The sequence below is a fragment of the Pteropus vampyrus genome, unplaced genomic scaffold (genome assembly GCF_000151845.1).
Source record: "Pteropus vampyrus isolate Shadow unplaced genomic scaffold, Pvam_2.0 Scaffold2, whole genome shotgun sequence".
Taxonomy (NCBI): domain Eukaryota; kingdom Metazoa; phylum Chordata; class Mammalia; order Chiroptera; family Pteropodidae; genus Pteropus; species Pteropus vampyrus.
In genome coordinates, this window is record NW_011888783.1 from 11,381,755 (window position 1) to 11,403,879 (window position 22,125).

Consider the following 22,125-nt stretch of genomic DNA (forward strand, 5'->3'; position numbering starts at 1 on the left):
ATTCTTAACTCTCACTGTTTGCTTTCTGAAGGACCCAAATGACAAACCTCACCTTTTCCAGCTCCATCAAGCTCCCTAGGTTCAACTCGAACTTTCCTATTTCTACTGATAATTGTAGAGGTGGCACTGGCTTTTTTCAGATATGCACACAAATGTTTACCAGACTCATCTCCTGTATCCTCTATTGGTACAAATGAAATCAATTCACTTAAATATTTCAGGAGACCAAAATGCACTATAGCTGAATATCTTAAATATGAAAAAAGGGTAGATAATACTATATAGCAGAAATTAACTCAAAAGCATCAAGTGTATTAACTAATTCAATTCTTAAAACTATTCTGTGGGGGTGGATACTACTATTACTTCTATCTAACACATAAGGAAATGGGCGCAACAGTGTGAAATAACTTGCTCCAAGGTCAATCGTCCATAAGCGTATCAATAAATTCATGACTTAAACATAAGTAGTCGGTCTCGAGTGTCTTTTTCCGTAGGCATTATATTCTTCTGCTTCTAGTTAAGGGTTAGTAGCATAATAAAACTGTAATAGAGAAGTGTCTGGAGAAACAGGCCTGGTTTACACAAGATTGGGGAACATGAAGAAACAGTTGTTTTAGGGAAAGTTGGATCCCATAAAAGTAAGAAGTAGGCGAAATTTTAGGTTTTCCTACTATTGAAAAGTAAAGCTTAAGAAAACGCGGTGTTTTTTTTGTTTTGTTTTGTTTTGTTTTGTTTTACCTCTGATCTTTGTACAGACCGCTATTTCCAAGTCGTCCAGGCAATCTTCTCCTCGATGTCTCGCCAGTCTGTACCTTAACCTAAAATAGAAGCATTATCTTCTCTACAGAATTAGCTTCTCATTGTTTCACTCTGGTTATGGTCCAATACTCTCCTATTCAGTTAGGCTTGAAATCTTGGAATTTAGTAGGCACTTAATACTTGGTAATAGTTTTGCTTGTAATCGGTTCTTGGTCTAATTATCGTAAAATCTGAAAAAGCTGTCTACTCTTTTTAAGGTTTTCACGTAAAATGAACACTATGGTCTACTTTTTGCATCTGCAAAGAAATAGTTTTAAAATAAGTTTTGCTACACCTTATAGACATTACCAGGTTTTCGGAGAGCTTCCTGAATATACTCTCTGTGCTTATCCAGCACTACAATTCCCGACATACACTGCGGCCTTATTAGCCTAAACTACAATCGCTTTGCGTCACTTCCACCTTCACAGGCGGTGGATGCTGGACTTCGTAGTTTTTATCAAGTTCTTTTGTTGCCGTTTTAGGAAGGAGAAAGCGTGGCCGGATCGACTTCTCTGAATTTGGTATTACAATATGTTTTTTTTAAAATAAGTTAACAGGATAACATATCAAAGCCAATGTTGCACCAGGTTTTTATGTATTTCACGTAACTCCTTCCTATTGCCAGGGGCGGGAAAGGGAAGTGACGTGCTTCCGGTGTAATGGCGGCGCGGTGGAGCTCCAGGTAATTACCCAACTCCGTAGACTCGCCGCCGGCAGCGAACCAGTGAGGGTGGTGGGTTGTCGGACCCGGTGGGAAGTGAAGGGGACCCAGGAGCGGGTGCGGGCTCGCCGGTTCGGCCGTAATCGGCGCCAGGGTGGGCGCGACTCTCTTCCCGCCGCGCGCCGGCCCGCGAGGTTGGAGTGTGAGTGCCGGTCGGGCGGAGGAGTCTGAGCGGATGGGGAAGGGGCGGCTGGGAACTCCATGCCCGCCTGCGCGGACCGACCTAGCTTCCTAGTGAGGTTCCTCATACTGTCTACACAGTGTCTTTGTTGCTGAAATCCAGAACCGTTGGTGGTTCTCCTTTCTTGTGCAGTGTGCTCGGCCCAGGATCACGTAGACCCTCTCGAGTCGTTTGGGCTTCCCAAAGCCCATTTAGTGCCTGGACCCCCAGGCCATGGGAGTGCGATTAATGAACTGTAGTTAGTTGACAAATAGAAGATCTACTCCTGTACCTCTTTCCGGCGTAATTTCTCTGTGACTGCTTCTTTAAAATTTCATTAGTCGTTTCTTTTTCACACATTTCCCATAAATAATGTTTACTCTTGGGCACTCTGATCTTCAGTATATGTTGCTCTTCCTCTCATTCTTTATCCTTCCACAAAGTGATCTATCTCTAATAAGGTGATAACTCCCAAACTTAGGTCTCCAGTCTCCACCCCTCTATTGAGCTCAGGATCCTACAGTACGCTTGCATGTACTGGTAATATAATAATTTCACTGAGTCTTATTGCAATAGCGCTTTACCTATTTTCACCTCATCCTTACAGTTCTTTGAGATTAATGGAGAGGGGAAAAAATGGAGTAAGGCTATTCCTGTTGCAAAATTAAGTGATTGAAAACTGCGGTAAGAGTTTCTTTTGCATTTTTAGGTGTCTACAGACTGAAAAGAGATAAACAAACAAACGTAGGCTTCAGTTTACCTCCTCAACTGTATTTAGATTTGTTTTATAGGATTGTCTGTGAACTCCGGAGTTAACCTAAATTAATATCCTACTGTGGAAAAACAGATTTAGAATTGGTATTAAAAGTGTGATTTTGATCAAAAAAAGTGTTGATACAGACAGCATCTGTAGGAGGAGGAGACCTACTTGTGTTGATCCTGGGGGATGGAACAGTAAGCCAAAGATTTCAGTCTTCCGCACATTATTAGGTCAATCACTTGGGGCAGATTTCCTAATGTCTTAAGTCTCAGCATCCTCATCTGAAAAATGTGGATAATCATAGTACCTGTCTCTGGATTGTTTTGAAAATGAAGAAAAATAATGCATATAAAGCACTGTGCTGGCATACACTGTTAGCTATTATTGTTACTACTACAGTATAGTTGATTCATTCTCTATGTGCCTTAGTTCTTTTTCTTTGATTCTAAATGTTGCCCTTCCACCTTTATTGTGCCCATGCCACATGCCACTTTTATGGAGCCTTTCCCACCTCATTTGGCTGGGGCTCTGGGACTTAAGAATCCAAGAACCTTGATCTAGTACTCTGGCCCAGTGATTCTGAAAATGGGGTTTCTTGAATCCACAGCATGTCCATGGAACTTATTAGCAATGTAAATTGTTGGGCTTTATCCCAGTCCTGTTGAATCAGAAACTGGGGAATAGGGGACCGTCAAACCATCCACATCATTCTCATGCCAGTTAGTTTGAGAGCCACTGTTCTAGTCCATACCCTATGGATCTGTTATGGTTCACCCTAAACTCCATCACCCAAATCAGATTTGTTGCCTTCCTTGCTTCAAAGTATTTGATCTATGGCCAGTCAATATTTCCCTGTTACTATGCCATCACGTCCTTCTGCACTTTAGATAGTTTAGCTCCAATTGCTTCTGGAATTCTGACACGAAGACTAGTTACTTAACCATCTTTCCTAAACCTTCTTAGCTCTATCAGTTTTCCCTGCTGCTGGATTGTTAGAGGTTAACTCAACTCTGTGGTGATTGTTTATTTCCAAGTGATCTACAGTGCTCATTGTATCTGAGACCACCTAAGAGAGTACATGATGACACATTGTGTATTTATAATGCCTATGCCTTAATTTGAACATTATTTTCTGTTTATTGCCCACATGTATTTAGACTGAATTTTGTACTACTTAATGTATCCTTAACTAGCTGTAAGTCATGGCTAACCTAGAGCTAGTTTAAGAATTAGTTATTGGTAATATAGCTGATCTCACTGAAGATTTTGAGGGCTTCCTTGTTGTATTTCTCTCCTTTTCTATTTGAGTCTGAGAATCCTAGCATGGGAAGATGATGGAACAAAAGGACTTTGGCATATTAATTTCAGCAAACTTCCAGGCTTATTAAACTTATAGCCTAAATATCTTAGTATATGCATGTCACAAGTGGACATTGGAAGAGACATTTCAATGCCTACAATAAAGTGCAAACTTTCAAAGCATTCTCTTCAAAAATAAAATCAGGAGAGGAAGCAATGGATTAAAGCAAGCTTTTGCTATTTGTAGCCAACCTAATAAGTCTTTCCCAGCGAACAGATAACCAAAAAGATGGTATGGGCTGCCTTGGCCTGAGGACATATGGAATCCTGAGGTTATAGAATAGGTTAGCTAATGAGAAGGGGAGACCCGGTGGAGATTCACATTTAACTTGACTTTATGCCTAACTCACGAATCGATCAGGCTAGACAGAGTTCACTTCCACCTGAAAAGTTATCTTGAGAATCCTTCCCTGAATTATCTTTTTTATCAGGACAATGGATGACAGGAACTTCTAATGGAATGTTGTACTATGTGACTAGGGGCTACTTCATAAATTTCTGTGGAGGCCACCACTTCCAAGTTTTCTTTAAAACTTAGAATGTGGTTTACTAAATGACTAATTAATTAGAAAGTCCACTTTCAAAGCTGTACTGTGAGCATTGGCAGTACATATCCAGCCCATATACTTAACTGAGCAAGCTGAGGAACAAATACTCTGAGAGGGAGAACAAAGTGGTATGAATGAAGGCATACAGCACACTCAATAATTAGACTTGTTTTTATAAGTCGAAGTAACCACCTCGAGGGTCCAGTTTCCTCTTGCAATGTCGTCAAAGGAACTGGCTATTTTTTTTTTTTTTTTCATCTCAATAGGGAGGTTTTTTCAAGCTACTCATCGAGTTAACATGGATGAAGACAGGATGGCACCTGATAGTGCTATCTTGATGCAGTTGATGATAGATAGCTCAGGGGTTCCTAGAAGTAGAGGTTAATAGGTGAGACAAGGCTGCTGTGGTATTACTTGGTAAAGAAGTCAGAATACCATTATAGGGAGTTCTGTGTAGGGAGAAATAGGAATAATCATTAAAAGTCTGCACACCCTCTTTTAAATTTAGTTTTAGACTGGGAACCTAGTAAGTGGCAGGCACTGTCCTAGGTTCTGGATATGTAGCCATGATCAAGAACTTAAGTATTCAGTGTTCTCATACAAGATCTTTCATGCTTTAGCTTCATGAGTCTCATGTTCCCTCTTATTTCAACTCAGTCTTCTATATGCACCCTGTACTCTACTCAAACAACTTGGAATTCCCTAAATTCTTTTATGTCTCTGAGTTTTTACACATGCTGATCTCATTGCTTTAATGCCCTTTCCCTGCTTTTCATGTGGGGAATGACCTTTTTCTCCTTTCCTACTGTCCTTCAAGATTCAGCCTCCAGACCCACTTTTTTCTGTTTGCCCCAGACCCGCTTAGTTGCACTTCCTCTTTTCCAGTAGTATTGTGTTTGTAACATTGCTAAAACACTTAGACTTTTCATCTCTGCCTGGATATAGGAACTTAGATCTCTCAGACTACAGTGTCTTGTTTGCAGCTTAAGGTATACATCACCCCACTGTACATAGACATTGCCTGTAATCCTCTATCCTTTATCATTTCCAAAGAATAGGAGGTAAAGTAAAAAAGTAGAAAAAGACCATGACCATACTGCTCTTTCTGTTAACCTTATTATACTTCTTCATTTTCTTTGTAAATACTCTTGTGAAGCACTTCTTAATATGAGGATCAATTATGGCTCCAGCCTCATCATTTTTTTTTAGTTCCATTTTCCTGTTTGTCCTGCACAAAATTTTTCATTTTTTATTACTTTACCAAAGAGACTCTTTTGCACAAATACAAACGTTATCACAAAATGAATAAGGAAGCATTCAGTGGGTAATTAGAAGCACTAGAGCTATTTCTTTACTATAAGGCATATATTAAGTAAAGTGGTGAGGGTTATGGTATAGGTTTGAAATTTAAAGTTTTGTCTCTTCTTTGGTATCATAAAAATGGGTATTAATGGGTTTTGTCACTAGACTAAAAAAACCCCATAATGATATTTGTTCAATGAACGAGATGCCAGAGTTCATGAAGAAAGGTAAATCCTGTTGCCAAGCAGATGAGCCATGAACCAAGGGGTGTAGGAGGGAAACTAAGACAAGACAGGGTGGGCTTAGCAGGATATAAATACAGGCGATTAAGGGTTTAGTAGTAGAAACGTTCTTTAGAATTTGCTTTTATTCGGTAACTAGAGGGACTGCTACTGAAGAACTCTTTTCTATTATAGGATAATATATGAAGACAGATTGTTGATATAGTGGACATTGAGACAAAATTTCTATTTTAAAAACTTAGGAAATTTGGAAAGTATGGAATAATATTGCATATAGTATTATATTATATGTATTATAATATTATAGTGGAATGTGCTTTTAATTTAAGGCCTGGGTTTCTCTGTGGGCAGTTTTACAGATATTTAAAGGATCTTTTGCGCTGCATGGGTGGAATGCAGTGGAGCCCTACTAGTTAACAGTATATACATATATAATTTATATTTTTAGAGGCAAGTTGTGAAAGTTTTTATAGTCTAGAGATAAAGTAGACCTTCTGAGAAATCTTACTAGAGAAGTCAAAAACAATTTGCCTTCTAAAATGAAAGTTATCTCATGGGATCTTTCCTAATGGATCTTTCCCAATGGATCTTTCCCCCTACCTTCTCCCATATACAATGTCATGGAGAATTGGATAAGGAGCAGATTTGATTCTGTCTCCTATTAACTGGGAAGGTTAATACAATTTGGAGACCGACTGGGAATGAGAAGGAAATTTTCATTTGGCTGGCTTTACAGGTAATACCTTAGGGGAAGAGCTGGTTTGAGGAGAGGAAGAAATGGTAAGTTCCAATTTGGACTTCCCTGGTTCAGAGGGCCTTTGGGACATCCACAGGGAGGTTTCCTGTAGGCATTTAGACATAAGGATTTGGACCTCTGTAGAGTAGATTGGGCTGGAATAGAAGTCATTCTTAAAAATGTTAGTTGAAGGTGTGGGGTACAGATAGTCTTCCAGAGGGAACATGGAGAAAAGATAAGGACTATTGTTCAGTTAACAAGTATGTATTAAGAGCTTTCTGTGTTGAGAATGTGGCAATGAACAAAACAGACAAAAATCCATGAGCAAAGATTAAACTCTACAGGATAGTCAATGTTAGGTGGACAAAGGAAAAGAGACAGAAAAAAAAACAGATGAACTTGGTGTCCCTGTAAGTTGAGAAGCAAGAACTTTAAGAAGGGGGTTTGCAGTACCAAATGCTAGAGCAGTGTTAGATAAATGAGATGGCCCCTGGAATTAGCAACAAAGAGGTCATTCTGTAACCTAGATAAGTACTTTGGAGTAGTGGGAATGGAAAACCAAATTTTGGGAGGTAAGAGAAGTTAATGGGAGGTTAAGAATTGGAGGAATCAAGTGTAGATTCATCTATCCAAAAAAAAAGTTGGCTTCTTAAAGAGAGGAACTAGAAGGAAAGAGGAAAAAGAGAATTTGCCCCATAAGTGTTATAATTTACATTTAAATGAATCAGTAAAGAAGTTCAACATGTAGAATTTTCCTTTAAAACCAACTCAATTGGAAATCAGTACTATAAATCGAAAAATAGCTGATACTTTGAAACAAACAAAAATTGACAAATTCCTGTCCTCATAGAACCTATATTCTGGTGAAAAGGAGCATATTAGAGGATCTTCCTATGTACCAACAAAAGAATTTTTAAAATTGAAGTAGCACATCCAAATGATCATATCAATAGCTTTAATTTCTGAGGTTACTTAATTGCAGACCAATATGGACTGGCTACATAGTGTAGGAAATGAATGAAGAATAATAGCTCTTCAGTTTATAATGAGTAATTTTTAGCATTGCTATCACTAGGTTATTGGTATCACTGAGTTCATTAAAAATATAAAAATTTTTAGATTTTATCATTTTTTAACTCATTTGAAATTGTCTTAAGATGTCTCCAAATTGGTGCTGTCTCCCCTACACAGAGTCAGAAATCAAAGGCTTTTATATTGCGTTTATACCTCATCACTTACAATCTTTATCACTTACAGTCAGTGCTATCTGCACAGCTTCCAACACTGTACTTGAACATAGGAGTCTTCAGTCATTCAAATGGTTATGAATGAAACCATACTAGTATACAATGACCAGGAAGCAAATGACAGGGGGTACAAGTCTGCAATTCTTTATTTGTAATTCTTGGAGTCAGAACTGTTTTGACATTTGGAATTTTTCAGATTTGGGGGAAGAAATACATTGCAGAAACATTAAACCCCCCTTTTGGGGTTCTGGGCAACCTCTTCTAGTTAAACACCTTAGTATTTCTGCAATGTATCACATGAAGAGTCACGTGAAATCTCAAGTTGGTGCATGGCAAGTTTTGCTGCCAAATGAGTTTACCACGAGCTTAAAAAAATATTTGTATTTTCAAATTTCAGAATTGAAGATAAGAGTTGTCACCTTATACTTGGTGACTTTTCCTGAAAGGGACAGGAGTATGTTGGCCTTTTTATGTCCTTGAAATTGTGAACTATGTTGAAATCAAATTATATCATTTTTCTTTATGTGGAATATCACGGGGCAAATTTCTAACTGATATGTATATATCAAAAAAAAAAGCAAAAAAAAAGTTAAAGTGATTTTTCTACCCTAAGGGGATTTCCTTCAGTAAAGATAGGAAGAAGCCATAGCACTCTTGGTCATTAATGCTCCAGAACTGTGGCCAGTCTGCTACTCTTATCTGTTCTCTATGAAGGAGAATCACTATTTGGAAGGGGTGGGGACTTAGGTCCTATTTGGGCATTTTCTTGAAGATCTCTCCCCCACCTCTACCACCCATTACATTTTTCTGCATTTAGAACAGACTTATACTAGTTTTTATTTTGAATATTGTTTAATACTACCACTTTCCCCATTGGACAACTAAGGTTTGGGTGTTTGTTTTTTTTAAGCTTATAATGTTTGAAGTTTGCCAAGCCTGCTGTTACTGTGTAGAATGCAGAAGAGCAATCTAAAGAGAATCCACTTTGTTGATTCCCTTTTAACAATTTTATGATAGTGTATTTTGATGAGTTCCTTGGCCATTAGTTTAATATTTTCTCCTTTTCTGAATTTTTGAAGTAATTGCAGAATTTATAGTTGCATAGTTTCCAGATGACAGTTTAAGGTCCTTACAAATGTTATTAAATATTTTACTTTCTGAAGCTGGCCAAAACTGATAGAAAAATCTTCATTTTTAAACTACATTTCTTTATTGTAAAATCTCCTTGCTCAGGAGAGCAGGTGTGGTTCTGCCGAGTTGCTTCCTTGTGACAGGAGAGAGAAATTTAATAATTCATCATAAAATCATCCTAATTATGCTAAGAAATACAGTGAGAGCTATAAACTCTAAATAAATTGTTCTCATTGCAAGAATTTCCAGTTAATCTAAGTATCAAGCATACACATATGAACTCTCAGAATTTCCCTATAGGCATATTCTGTAGAAATCTGGGTGATGATAGTACTTTGTGCCTTTTTTTGGCGGGGCGGGGGGGCGGTTAGAACTACAGTAGCAGTCTACATTATTGTCAATTTCACACTTACATTTTGGGACATGGAAATGTAACAGATTGTATGTACTTGATTGCCAGAAAGTTATTTGGTAATGATGGTTGAAGGGTAGAAAGGGGAAGGATGACACTGATCAGAAATGAAACTCATTCAATTTAAATAAGTCAGGTAACTGGAAATAAAATACGTAGAAAATTGCTTTTCTTTTTAACATGTTGGTAGGTTGAAAAGAGAAACCAGAAGATCCAAGAGGGATAAGCAAAGGAAAATGCTAAATCTTGGAACATTAGAGTTGAGTAATTTGCTTATGTGGTGCCTGATCACAGTGAATTCTATGTATGCTGACTAAATAAAGGAATCCTTAATATTTTTATTATGCATGTTTAAAAAGAAGTATTGCCTCATATGTTAACATCAAAACCTTTGCTATCTTGAACTTTAGAAGAACGGATCAGTTTAGGATAGGAAAATTTTCTGGGTAGTAGAGACTGCTATTTACATTTTGTAATTTACCAGTTTGGCATCCGTTTATTAATGTTGACATTTTCATTGGGATGCAATATCAGATGGTATTGGTATTAGATAAACCTTTTTGAATTTTAGCTATGTTATTTACTAGCTCTAATTTACTTGGACACATTGATTCAAATCTCTATACCTCAGTTCTCCCATTGAAAAATAACGTGAAAAAAAAATCACCACATCAGGATACATACGGGGATTGAAAGGATTATATTAATGAAGTGCCTAGTATGTTTTCGTGGCTGCAGTAATTTATCATTATTCATTATTGTTACTGTTATCTTAAGTTACACATTTCTGACTTCTAAAACAGGAAATGTAATTAATCTCTGGATAGCTCAGGAATATCATTGGAATGTGCTATAGAATCTATTCCTGTAGATGGTATATTAGTTTGTCGCACATCTTCTGTATACATTGACAGTCCTCCCATTGTCTGGTTTTGAAAAGCTAATAGCTTGCCTTCACTGTTGCATGTCAGTACCCACTGGGACACTTCTTTCCACATTATTTTAAAATGACTTTTGTCTCTGGAATACATATAATACAGTTGAGGAAAATAATTTTTAAAAGTTTGTGTATTATTGGCATTAGAGCTTAGAAATCTCCATTATTAACTGGAGCACAGAATAGGTGATTTTAAAATGAGTCTTATTTTTAAGTACATATTAAGATAAGTTCTCTTGAGTAGAAAATATGTATCTATAAGGATATAAGTAGTTCTGAGAGACCAAATCCCACCCTATTCTCATTCTTCTGCACAGAAAACCATAATGTGAATATAATAGTCAGCAAGTTTACAGTCTTACTGAATTAGAAAGTGTTCTCTTCCATAATTTTGTCCCATCTGCAGTGATACGATCTTCAGCCTCCCTCTTTCTTAGAAGGTAGGCTTGATAGAGGATATTAGTTAATTAAGTTAGTGCTAAATTCAAGTTAATGTGGATTCTTACTATGTAAAAACATCCCATTTTAGAGTAGGGCAAATCATTCAATTCGGAACCTACACATTATATTTGCTGTCTTTTAAGTCTCTTATTCTATAGCTGCCCGGCTCTTTTCTTTTTTGTCTCTCATGCTATTGAATTTTTGGAGAAACTGATTCATTCATCTTGTATGTTAAAGCCCAGAAATAAAAACTCACCAGTAAGATACCTAATTAGTAGACAAAGTTACATTTATTTGCTGCAGCAAGGGAGCCTCAAAAAAAAGGTTAAGGAAAGGTACTTAAAAGAGTTTGTGAGACTAGAGGTAGTCATCAGATCTTGGTAGGGATTAGGCAGAATTTGGTTTTTGGGGGGGGGGGGGGGGCTTTTTTTGTTTGTTTTTGTTTTGGTTTTTTTTTTTTTGAAATTTTTTACCCCTATAGCACCTGATTTTCCTAGGTGGTCTCCCATCCAAGTACTAACCAGGCCCAAACCTGCTTTGCTTCCGAGATCAGACAGGATCGGGTTTGTTCAGGGTAGCTTGGCCATAAACAGGATTGGGCAGAATTTGTAAACTAGAGAGTTGCTGGAACAGTAGATGATCCTGGTTTTAGAACAGATACACTGTAACTCCTCAAAATATTGTAATTTTTGCTTTAAACAGACCTATGCATTTTATTTTTTTAGAGGTATGTATTTTAGATAAAAGAAAAAGTCTATTTCTTGAGAAAGTTACCATTTCCAGTGTTCTTCATTTCTTTCTGAAAAATTCGAATTTCCATCTGGTATTATTTCTCTTCCGCTTGAGGAACTTCCTTTAGCATTTCTTGTAATGCAAGTCAACTGGTGATACAGTCTCTTAGTTTCTCTTAGTTGATTTTGCTTGTTTGTTTAATCAGCAAATGTCTTTATTCTGTCTTCATTTTAAGGTTATTTTTGCTGGAATTCTAGGTTAACAGTTTTTTATCTTTCAGTTTTTTAAAGATTATTCTACTGTTTTCTGGTTACCTTAATTTCTGATGAGAAGTCAGCAGTAGTTTGAATTCTTTCGCTGTATTTAATGTTCCTTTTTTTCTCCTGCTACTCTCAGGATTTTCTCCTTATCGTTGGTTTTTAGCAGTTTGATTATCGACTACTATATATGACTGTGCTTCAGCGTGGTTTTCTTTATATTTATCTTGCCTAGGATTCTCTGAGCTTTATGAATCTGCAAATTTGTGCCTTTCGCCAAACTTGGGAAACTGTTATTTTGTTATTTCCTGAAATATTTTTTCTATCCCATTTGCTCTCTCTGTCCTTCTTAAACTTTAATCGCACATATATTAGGTCTTTTGATATTGTTCTACATGTCCCTGATACTGTTCATTAAAATTTTTTTGTCTCTCTATTGTTTAGAGTGGATAATTTCTATTGATCTTACCTCAAGTTCACTGACTTTCCTTTATCTCCATTTTGCTGTTAAGTCTATTCAGTGGATTTTTCACTTCATACATTTTTCACTTCTAGAATTTCAGGTTGGTTCTCTTATATCACTTTTTGTTGTTTGGTTGGTTGGTTTGTTTTTGCTTTTTTTTCCCCTGAACTATCCTGTTTTTATTCCTTGTAAGCAGGGTTTTCTTTGCACTTTTAAATATGCCTTAAAAACCTTGTATGCTAATTCCAACATCTGGATCATCTCTGTTTTTGTGTACTTTGATTGTCTATTTTCTTAAGATTGGGCCACAGTTTTCTGATAAGTTGAGTTATTTTTTTTTTTAATTGTGTTCTGGACATTGCTAATATTGTGTGAGTACTTCGGATTGTTATGTTCTTCTAAGGAATGGTGACTTTTTAGGCAATTAACTTGATTAGACTTACATTGCAAATTCTTTGTCTTAGACAGCTGTTCACATCTCAGTTCAGTTCTTTGATCCTTAGCAGGGCTCTGTTTTGTACATATGTTGGTGCAGAGGTAGTTAGAGATTTGGAAGAGTTTATACCTAGCCTGTGTTGCTCACTTTCTCTAGCTCTCTCCCCTCTGGGAGTCCCCTAGAGCCATGTTAGTCTAATTGCAGCTATAAATACATAAGAGGTAGTGTGCTTTAGATTGAAATTATATTTTTTACATTGATAAGTTTGTAAAGAATCTCATGTATATTATATTTACTAACCTTGATAGCATACTAGCCATTGTATTAAAAACTTTCCTTAGTGATTTGTGTATATCCCCATCTGCATTAAATTATAGCAGCTCTCCACCACTTCATAGTGTCAAGATTATTTGTGTACATGGTCTAGTGAAAAGAATGCTTACTTGGGGGTCCACAAGCTAGATGTCTAGCTATGGTCCACTACTAATTGGACTAATTGGTATTATAGCTTGGTACATTGAAATGACCTTTCTGATCTTTAGTATTCTTATCTTTAAAAGAGAAATTGTGCCAGATAATCTGTAGCATCCTTTTTGGCATTCAAATTAAACACTTTTTCTGGTTATATTCAATTATTTTGGTACCGAGCACAGTTCTTTCTTTATATTCTCTACCTCTTTTGATTCAATTTCTTCTATTTCATTTTTTAAAATTTTTCTTACCATACTCTATACCATAAGCCATTTAGATATTCAATTCTCATAAACCATAAACCACTTAAACGTGCAATTCCAATAAAATACTTGAATGACAGTTCTATGTAAACATAACTATCAATTCAACATTTTTCAGAAATTCCTAAAATTTATTTAACAGGTGGATACTGAAAGACATTTTATTTTGGCATTTAATGTTGACGACTAGATTTATTCTGAGCCAAAATACTTAGTTCTCATATACGCATATATCTAAAGCTTTGTACCTTTGAAAGATCACATTAAGACTTGATTATTTTAGCATAGCATCTTATGTTTCCATGCAGAGTATATTTTTTCCTGAATGTTCGTTATTATAATAATATTGGATATTTTATTCTTAGTTTATATAGAAATGTTGGATATTTTATACTCAGTTTATACAGAGTTCCTCTTAAAATTGTTTCTTCTATTTGCTTGGTTTTTTTTATAATGTCCCAGTACTGTTTTATGATGTATGTATAGATCTCCTTCACTGAGAACAAGTTGAATAAGGTTATCTGACATCAATTATTAAATTAACTTTTGTTCCTCTCGGTCATTAGAATAAAATATTATACTTAATATGCCCTTTTTATTATTTTCTCTCATTCAGAGTCTTTTCTAATAATATGTACTATTTACATATTGTTATGTGGAACCATTTAAGGATTTTAAAAATTTTTTAAATTATTGATTATATCTGTGCCTACTGACTTAGAAAACTAAGGAGGTTAAAGTTAACAAAGCTTTCTTTGGTATATTTTATAGGTGACTTTCGCAGACAAAAAACGTAAATTCTCAAAGAATCCATACCATTTGGTACTTGTTCTTTGGACCAGCTTAAGGAATCTGATTTATAGGATCAACTGGCAACAGAAAATGAAAAGTAGTGTGGCACACATAAAAGTAAGTTTTTGAAACTTAAAGAACACAATTCAAATGTAGATACTTGGTCAGATGGGAGTAGTAATACGTAAAAGAGCAGTTGGGAGAACATACAAGATGTGTGTGTACATGTACGCACACACATGCATCAAAAAAGTGTACATAAGTGAGCACATGCTAAAGAAAAATAAATAACAGGACAGGAAATTCCATCATTCTTAAAACGCAGGCTTTCCTTATTGATCATGAAACGAAAGCTATCTCCTTAACTGGTCACAGTTCCTGCATGTCTGTCTACAAGTGAAGCCTTTTGTTGCATATTTCATGTATATAAATGAACTCTTTATTCTGTGCTGTTCTTTAGACATTATACATTCATTTATTCAACAAATATTTACTGAATTCTTGCTGCATCTCAGTAACTTTCTAAGTACTTTGGGTGAAACGATTAGCAAAACAGAAATCTTTGCTCTCGTGGAGTTTGCATTCTAGTTGAGGGGGAGACAAATAAATCATAAACTTAATCCATAAATAAATTACATAGTATGTTAGAGTGTTAAGTGCCAGACTTGTGCTGTGGAGAAAAGGAATAGGGTAAGGTTGATCAGTAGCATTGGGGGTTGCAATTTTTAATAGCGAGCGCCCATTGAAAAGGTAGCCATTTGAACAGAGACTTGAGGGATATAAGGCAGTTAGCCATACAGGTACCTGGGGAAAGCAAGTGCCAGGCAGAAGAAACAACAAATGCAGCAAAAGGTCTAGTGTGGCTGGAACAAATTATAAAAAAAGTAGAGTAGTAAGAGATGAGGTCAGAGCAGTAACAGGGACCAGTAACTCCATCTGCTTTCAAAACTGTCTGTAATGAGTGGACATAGTGAGAGAGAAGACCATTCTACTTCCTTTTCTTTGCAACTGCATGCATCTCAAAGCAGGTACGGTACATGCATCACTACCTAGGTCTCAGAGTCATTAAAAGAGAAGATATATTTTTATTTAATTATAAACATGGGTACCTTTCCCTTCCTCTCCTCTACCAGCTTTGTTCCCCTAACCCTCCTTTAAAAAGAACGAGTAGGCTGAGCTCCTTAACAGCAGGCACCAGCTATAAGGCCTAGTGTATGGTAAGTACTTAATAAACTGAATTGATAGACTTACAAACTGAGGCAGGCTCTGCTGCCATCATTTATAAAGTCTATTGATTATGCGAAAGACATATTGCAGCCTCCCTGCTTAGGTAGATATCGAGACTGTGTTCACATATCTTCTTTAGCAGGGGGCTCACCTGCCAAAGCTACCCCCATTTGTCAATAGATACGTTCACTTATTGTTCTGAAATCTGCCTCTTTGGGACTTGTAATCATTGGTCCAATGGCATTTAAACAGTTAGTTAATTGTGAGCCTAGTAGGTGGCAGACTGCAGACTGCGTTAAGAGCTGGAGGCATAAAAAAATAAGAGCTTATGTGAAACTGGCTCTTGACTAAGCCATGTTAGATGAGCACTCAGGTTTAGACTTAAGCTTTTATACAACGGGAGAAGTGTTTAGTTTTCTTTCTCAGGATCCTCTTCCTGCACATTTTAAACTGAGCTTTTCCACCTTTCTCTCTTGTGTTCCAGATGGGTCCTTTGTGATATTCCCCCAGCCTAGGAGTGGGTGTCTTCAGTCAGCATGTCCTTCACAGTTAAAGGCTTGGCCTTCCAGCCAGTTGTCAGTTTAGTCTGCTTCCCTCTCCATCCTGTTAGCCACAAGCAGGTACACTAACTGGGTCGGGCCTCGTCTTACCTCAGGTGAAGCTCAGTTATCCCCTTGATGCTCAGGAGTACTGTTAGGTTGAGGAGGCTTTAGCTGAAGATCCCTTGTTTTCCAAGGAGCCTTACTACAGCTTCAGTAAGCTCTCTGTCTCCTTCAGTGCCCCAACCCCCCTTTCCCTTTCTCTTCAAGACTTGCTTCCTGAGCCTTATGAATGCTCAGAGCCACTGGACTCAGGCTCCCTGCTCCACTCACCTCCTTGTGCTGCTGCTCTCTTTATGTTGTAGAGACTGCAGGTGACTGTACAGTGCACCATATTTGTTTTGCTTAATGAACAATTTAGAGAACTTTTAAAGACATTTTTGACAATATGTTATTTTTAACCACTGCTTTGACTTAATCTAAAGTCTATGATAAAGGAAATAGGAAAATTCTGGTTATTATTATTTGGATCACACCTCACGATGATTTTTCACTTTGTGAAATCCTGTTCAGCTACTAAAGCCCAATTTAGGTTCCCTTTCCCCACTGTCATCCCTCAATACTCTATACCATAGTGATTGTGCCCTACTCAAGATCCCCTTTTAGTACTTCCTGTGTGTGCCAGTCATTAGTTAACTTGATCATGTTTACGAAATCCTGATTCACAACTTCAATATTTTTGGCTTCTCCCTCTTGCTCACAACAGATGTTGCGGAGAAGTGTTAAAAATCATTAGCACAGAATTGAGGCCGTCTCCCTAATGTAATCAAAATAATTGCAGTGCCTTGTAAAAGAAGTAGACACTGCAGTTTTACTGTCTCTTTCTGTCTCTCTCCTCCTCCTCCTCCTCCTCCTCCTCCTCCTCTCTCTCAATAACATATCATCTATGTTTAATTGTAGAAATCTTTATAACCATTTCTCTCCCACAAAAGACCATAAGTTCTTGAGGGATTTTCCTATCTTTTGTATCCTCCAGAGTAGGGCTCTGTCTTATAATAATTATCAGTAAATACTATGTTTGATGTTACCATGACTTGAATTAATCTTATGCTCCATATTTGGCCTAGGATCTTGATGTCAGGTTTTGTGGAAACCTGTGTCATACATATTGAACAAATCTACTTCATTGTGTTGCTAAGGGAAATTTTAAAACTTTGCTATATACCTTAGAAACAGGATTTTAAGGTGGTCATATTGAGTGTAAAATAACAGCCAAGCCATGGCTAGTATAAATTGTAAATTTGATCACATGCTTATTCTCCTACATAGATTAGTCTAGTTTGTGTATACTATTTTAAAAATTAAATAGCTAATGAGACTTTATGGCAGTTTACTTGGGATAATGTTAGATTCAAATTTATTAATTAGATAGTCACAAAATAAGGAAGTTAGAGCTTGTTTACATTTCTATGCAATATAATTTTCTATTTTTAAATCTCTCTTCCTCATTAAGGAGACAAGCATGTAAATATGCAGAATGAGTTACTCATTTGATTTACTTTTTCTTAGATTTCAAGATTAAGGTACTTTGAAAAACTTACTGTTTTTTTCTTATACTTAGGTTAATTAAAATTATTTTAATTCTTTTTTTAAAAAAAGCTTATCATTATAAATGTTGACCAATGATATGAAAAAATCACTTATTTATAAAGATAAATATTTTGGCATCTTAAATGTATTTGGATTTTTTAATTAGGATATGTTTCAAATTTAATGATTTATATCTGTGTCTCATGTGTCTCTTCAATCTCATTTTATATTGGAATGACTTATTTGTATGTCTGTTATTTTTCAAAAGTTTTGGCCTAGGAGCTAGCTATATCTTACAAGTCATGTTTTTCAAATCCTTAGAGCCTATCATAGCGTCGTGCATATTAGACACTATTGCTGAAAACAAAAATGAATTTTCATAAATACATTAGAGTCAGTTTCTTCTAGCTATTCAGATTTAGTAACCTAGACTAGAGTTATGGTTATTACAAGCCAAAAGAGGTAAGGAGATAAGTAAAGTATTAAGACTTGGGCATAAACACAAAAGTGAGCTCTTGCTAGAAAACCTCTGGCCCTTAGTCAAGTTTTTTACCAAGAGAAAGCTTTGGTCTTATTTTTCACCAGGAGAAGGTCTTCATAAAAATGGTAGTCTATAAATGTATAACTTACTACATAGTAGTAAAATATCAACTTAAGTGGCATTGAAAATTTGTGAATTATTTTTTCTACTTTGAATTTTTTTGGTTAAAACAAAGTATGTGATCCATAGTAAAAACCGATTTTAAAAAATGTTTTGAAGTAATTTCTAAAGCACTTCCAGTTTTCTGAGATATATATTTTATTGTCTGTGTGTTTTTTTAACATAAATTTTTAAATACCTCCTCCCCCTTTTTTTCCCCCTTTGAAAGCATTCTTCTGGTCATGACAGAAGGGAAAACTACAATTCATATCAGAGGACTTCCTCTCCAGAAGACAGGTAAACAGTTTCACGTGTTTCGAATGCAGTTGAAATATTTTATAAGTTTAAGAAATTATGTAGCTCTTAGGTTCCTAATTTTAGGATGAACTCCTTTTTGATTGTTTTACAAGCAATGTTACTTCAGTGAGCTTGAGAATAAATCATCTTTGAGTGACTGTTCTAGAAGTTTCTAGTAAATCTAGATTTTAAGTAATTTTTTAGGTGAGAATGAATAATTTTAATATCTCCAGTACTAAATAGAATGAAAGTTTATAAAATGGAAAACTGAGTTGAAATCGTATTATTTTAAAGTGCTGTTTTTACTGTTACTATTCTCCTTTACATTTACATAGCCCTTTATAAGTTTTCAAAATTTTTTCATATAATCATAATCATGTTAAGATTAAAGATCCAGAAATATTATATTTGCTATTTATTCATAGTAGGACTTGTTATTTCACTTAGTGTAAACGATGACCACTAAAAATAACTTATGAAAGGAAAAGCATCTTCTAAACTTTCATTTGTCTAACCTCTTGCTCATTCCCTGTGTACATCCTGTTTCACTTATCTCTAAAAACCTTTGCTTTATGGACATCAAGTCAATTGCCATGGTTTGCAGCTACTTACTACCTTTCATCAGTCACCTATTCTGTATATTAAATATATATATACCTACACACAGAGACACACATCTCTGTGTGTATAAATTGAATGTAAATGTGTATATAAAATATGGATTCTGTTACTATGCATATTTATTATGTAAGTATATATTTAACTTCTCTTAAGATTCTCTAATTTTACTGACCTTTAAGATTCAAATAGTAGATCTTATACTGTCCATTCTTTTTTGCTAATAATTTCATTTCATTCTCACTGCTATCCAAAATTGCAGTTTTAAGAATAACAGCTGATGAATATAGTCTTTTGGAGTGGAATTAAACTGGTCTTTAGGAGGCTAACATGACATTGGTCTCATTTGTTCTGTGCTTTGGTAAAATGCGTATATACAGACTAAGCAAAAGGAGTCATTTGCAGAATATTCTTTTCATGCTGACTATATACGATATCTAGATACATATCTTTTACTTAAAAGCAGTGTGAATCAAGTTTAACAAGTTTGGTTAAGTAAATTCCATGAGTTTTTTTGTACACAAACTAAAAGCTTTTATGATCACAACTGAATGGGTGTCAACAAAATGAGCTGTTATTTGAAAATAGTTTGATAAGACATTGTTCAGTCATAGAATTGCTTTACATTACCATTATATGACTTCCCTAAATATTTATAACATAGTCATTTTCAACTCATAACTGGTTTTCTTTGTGTTAGATATGCAGAACAAGAAAGATCTCCTCGGGAGAGAGATTACTTTGATTACAGCAGATCAGACTATGAGCGTTCAAGAAGAGGACGTTCTTATGATGGTAGTATGGAATCACGGTTAGTATTGGAAATTTAACTATAGAAAAGTTATATTTGTTTAAATTGTCTTTATGCTTTATAATAAAATCAATAGTAATAGCAGCTAGTATTAAATGGATGATCTTAAGTCTTAGGCTTATTAGTCATTCAGTTTCAAAAACTTGTCTGCCATGTTTTATTGTTCACGAAGTTCTATATCCTTTTTGATGTCTCTCATATTATCCACTCCATGACTACCAAGACTATACCCCCACTAGAATTTTGATCAAATCCCTCTGCAGTTTGGACCTAATAAACACATTATTTGATATCTGCAGCCAAAATTTCCTTCTCACTTCTTACTTTCTAATATACACCTAGTCTTAAAATGTCAGATTAAATTAACCTCCACAGGCCAGACTCATCCACTGTCACCTTAATAACACTTTAATAAGAACAACTACTACCACCATAATTCGTGAGCTAGGCATTTTGCATACTTTCTCAAACACTATCAAAATTCTTACAAACACAATTTACAAATGAGGAAATGTGTGTGAAATGATTAAGTAACTTACATGACATTGCAGTTACATATCTGGTAGATGATGAAACTGGGATTTGAAGTTAATTCTGACTCCAAGGCCCATGGTTTTTTTTTTTTTTTTTTTTGTTATCCCTGCCTGTATTTCATTGTAAACCTGTCTTTGGGCCAGTGTATGTACATAAAGTCTCATTTGACCACCTCTGTCACACTGTGAAGGAAGCAGGCTATGTATTATGTAGACTATAAAGGCTGACAGTCCAAAAGCATTTGAAGAGAAATATTTCTATTTTTACTCAAAGAAGACTCTATTACTTCTTCATTCTAAAAGAGCAAATACTATAATTGTCAGGACATGATTTTATCAGCCAACTAGCAATCACTTGGTGTTTCTTAGAAGAATCATAAGCAATGTCAGTAAATCGCTGCTATAGCTACTCTCTTGGAACATCTTATATTCATAATAAGAAGCAACTCAGTTAATCAGTGCCTCGACTTCAGAGCACCTGCCTTTGCGACTAAGTGGGGTTTCTATTTGAAACCACTTTTTCCCCGCTCTGTTTACTCTTAGTACATTTAGTCTATCCTTATGAGCAGTCAGTCAGATCTCTTTATACTTCATTTTTAAAACTGACTGCTCTTCTCTGTGTGGGTTGTATTACTGTATATTAGGACAGACCATCTCAAATGTTCCCTCTAGGTTCAGCTAAAATCTCTCCAGTGATTTCTTGGTAGTACAGCACCTGCATTGATATAATGATAATATGAAACTTTTCATTTGCTGTATTCAAACAATTCATTGCACAAAGCATAAGGAGAATGATGAGTTTCGAAGGCAGTATATGTAAAAAACAGCTAAGTGGACAAACTCTTCTGTGGGGAAAGGTAGCAAAAAGCAAGGATTCACCTTTTCCTGTTCTTGATAGTGTCAGAAAACAATATCCTGATTATTTTTAAAATGTTAGCTTAAGAAAAGATACTCACCTGCATTAGTAGGGAAGAGTAATTTTGGCTTGAAAATGGTTGATTTTTTTTTTTTAATTATCTCAAACAAGCTTCTAATATTTTGAGATTTCTAATAAAAATAACAGTTCTATCAAGGAAAAATTTCAAATATTACTTTTTCTTTTTTCAATAACCTTACTCCTAAATTGTCATTAATGGAGATAAACTCTGATTTCTCCTTTATACAATTTGTCATGTACATCACAGGCCAGTTTGTCTTCTTAAACACTATTTGCATGTCACTGTCCCACTCAGAAACTATTGATTCCCCATCACCTCCAGTATAAAAAACTTAAAATATTTGTTGCTTGTTTTTTAAGATTTCAGTTTCACTTGAATTCATCCCTTCCAACCAGTTACAAATGATTCTTTATTGTTTCTCAGCTGTTCTATTCTAGCCTGAACACCCTTGCTCAGTTTTTTAGTAATTACTCTGTCTTCTACTAGTTGCAAAGTGCCATTCTCCCTTCCCTCTCCCTTCGTCCCTTCTTGCCCACAATATAAATTCTGTCAAGTTTTGAAGATACTAGTTTAAGTTGCATTTTTTCTGTGAAGTACTTTCTCACCACTCCAAACCACTTTTTCTTGTCTATATTTATGGGGCCCACTTATGGGCTCACTTATTTGGTATGCAAAAATACATTTAAGAATGTATTTTATATTATCTTTTCTTCATTTT

The 22,125-nt window shown here is 35.6% G+C and overlaps 1 protein-coding gene and 1 pseudogene across 2 annotated transcripts in view; one reads left to right on the top strand and one right to left on the bottom strand.

Moving 5' to 3' along the window:
- Positions 1–1,238: 1,238 nt before the first annotated feature.
- The window catches only part of CWC22 (CWC22 spliceosome associated protein homolog), a 49,685-nt gene continuing 28,798 nt past the window's right edge, over positions 1,239–22,125 (top strand). Inside the window, exons 1-5 of one of the 2 annotated variants that reach the window (XM_023529059.1) lie at positions 1,239–1,325; positions 14,194–14,331; positions 15,926–16,061; positions 18,440–18,507; positions 19,826–19,936. In XM_023529059.1, the coding sequence (XP_023384827.1) occupies positions 15,978–16,061; positions 18,440–18,507; positions 19,826–19,936 (263 nt within the window). In that variant the 5' untranslated portion in view covers positions 1,239–1,325; positions 14,194–14,331; positions 15,926–15,977. Of the gene's footprint in view, positions 1,326–1,429; positions 1,487–14,193; positions 14,332–15,925; positions 16,062–18,439; positions 18,508–19,825; positions 19,937–22,125 lie in introns of those variants that run through there. The other variant, XM_011356670.2, reaches the window with a different exon arrangement.
- On the bottom strand, positions 11,273–11,391 carry LOC111739397 (annotated as a pseudogene).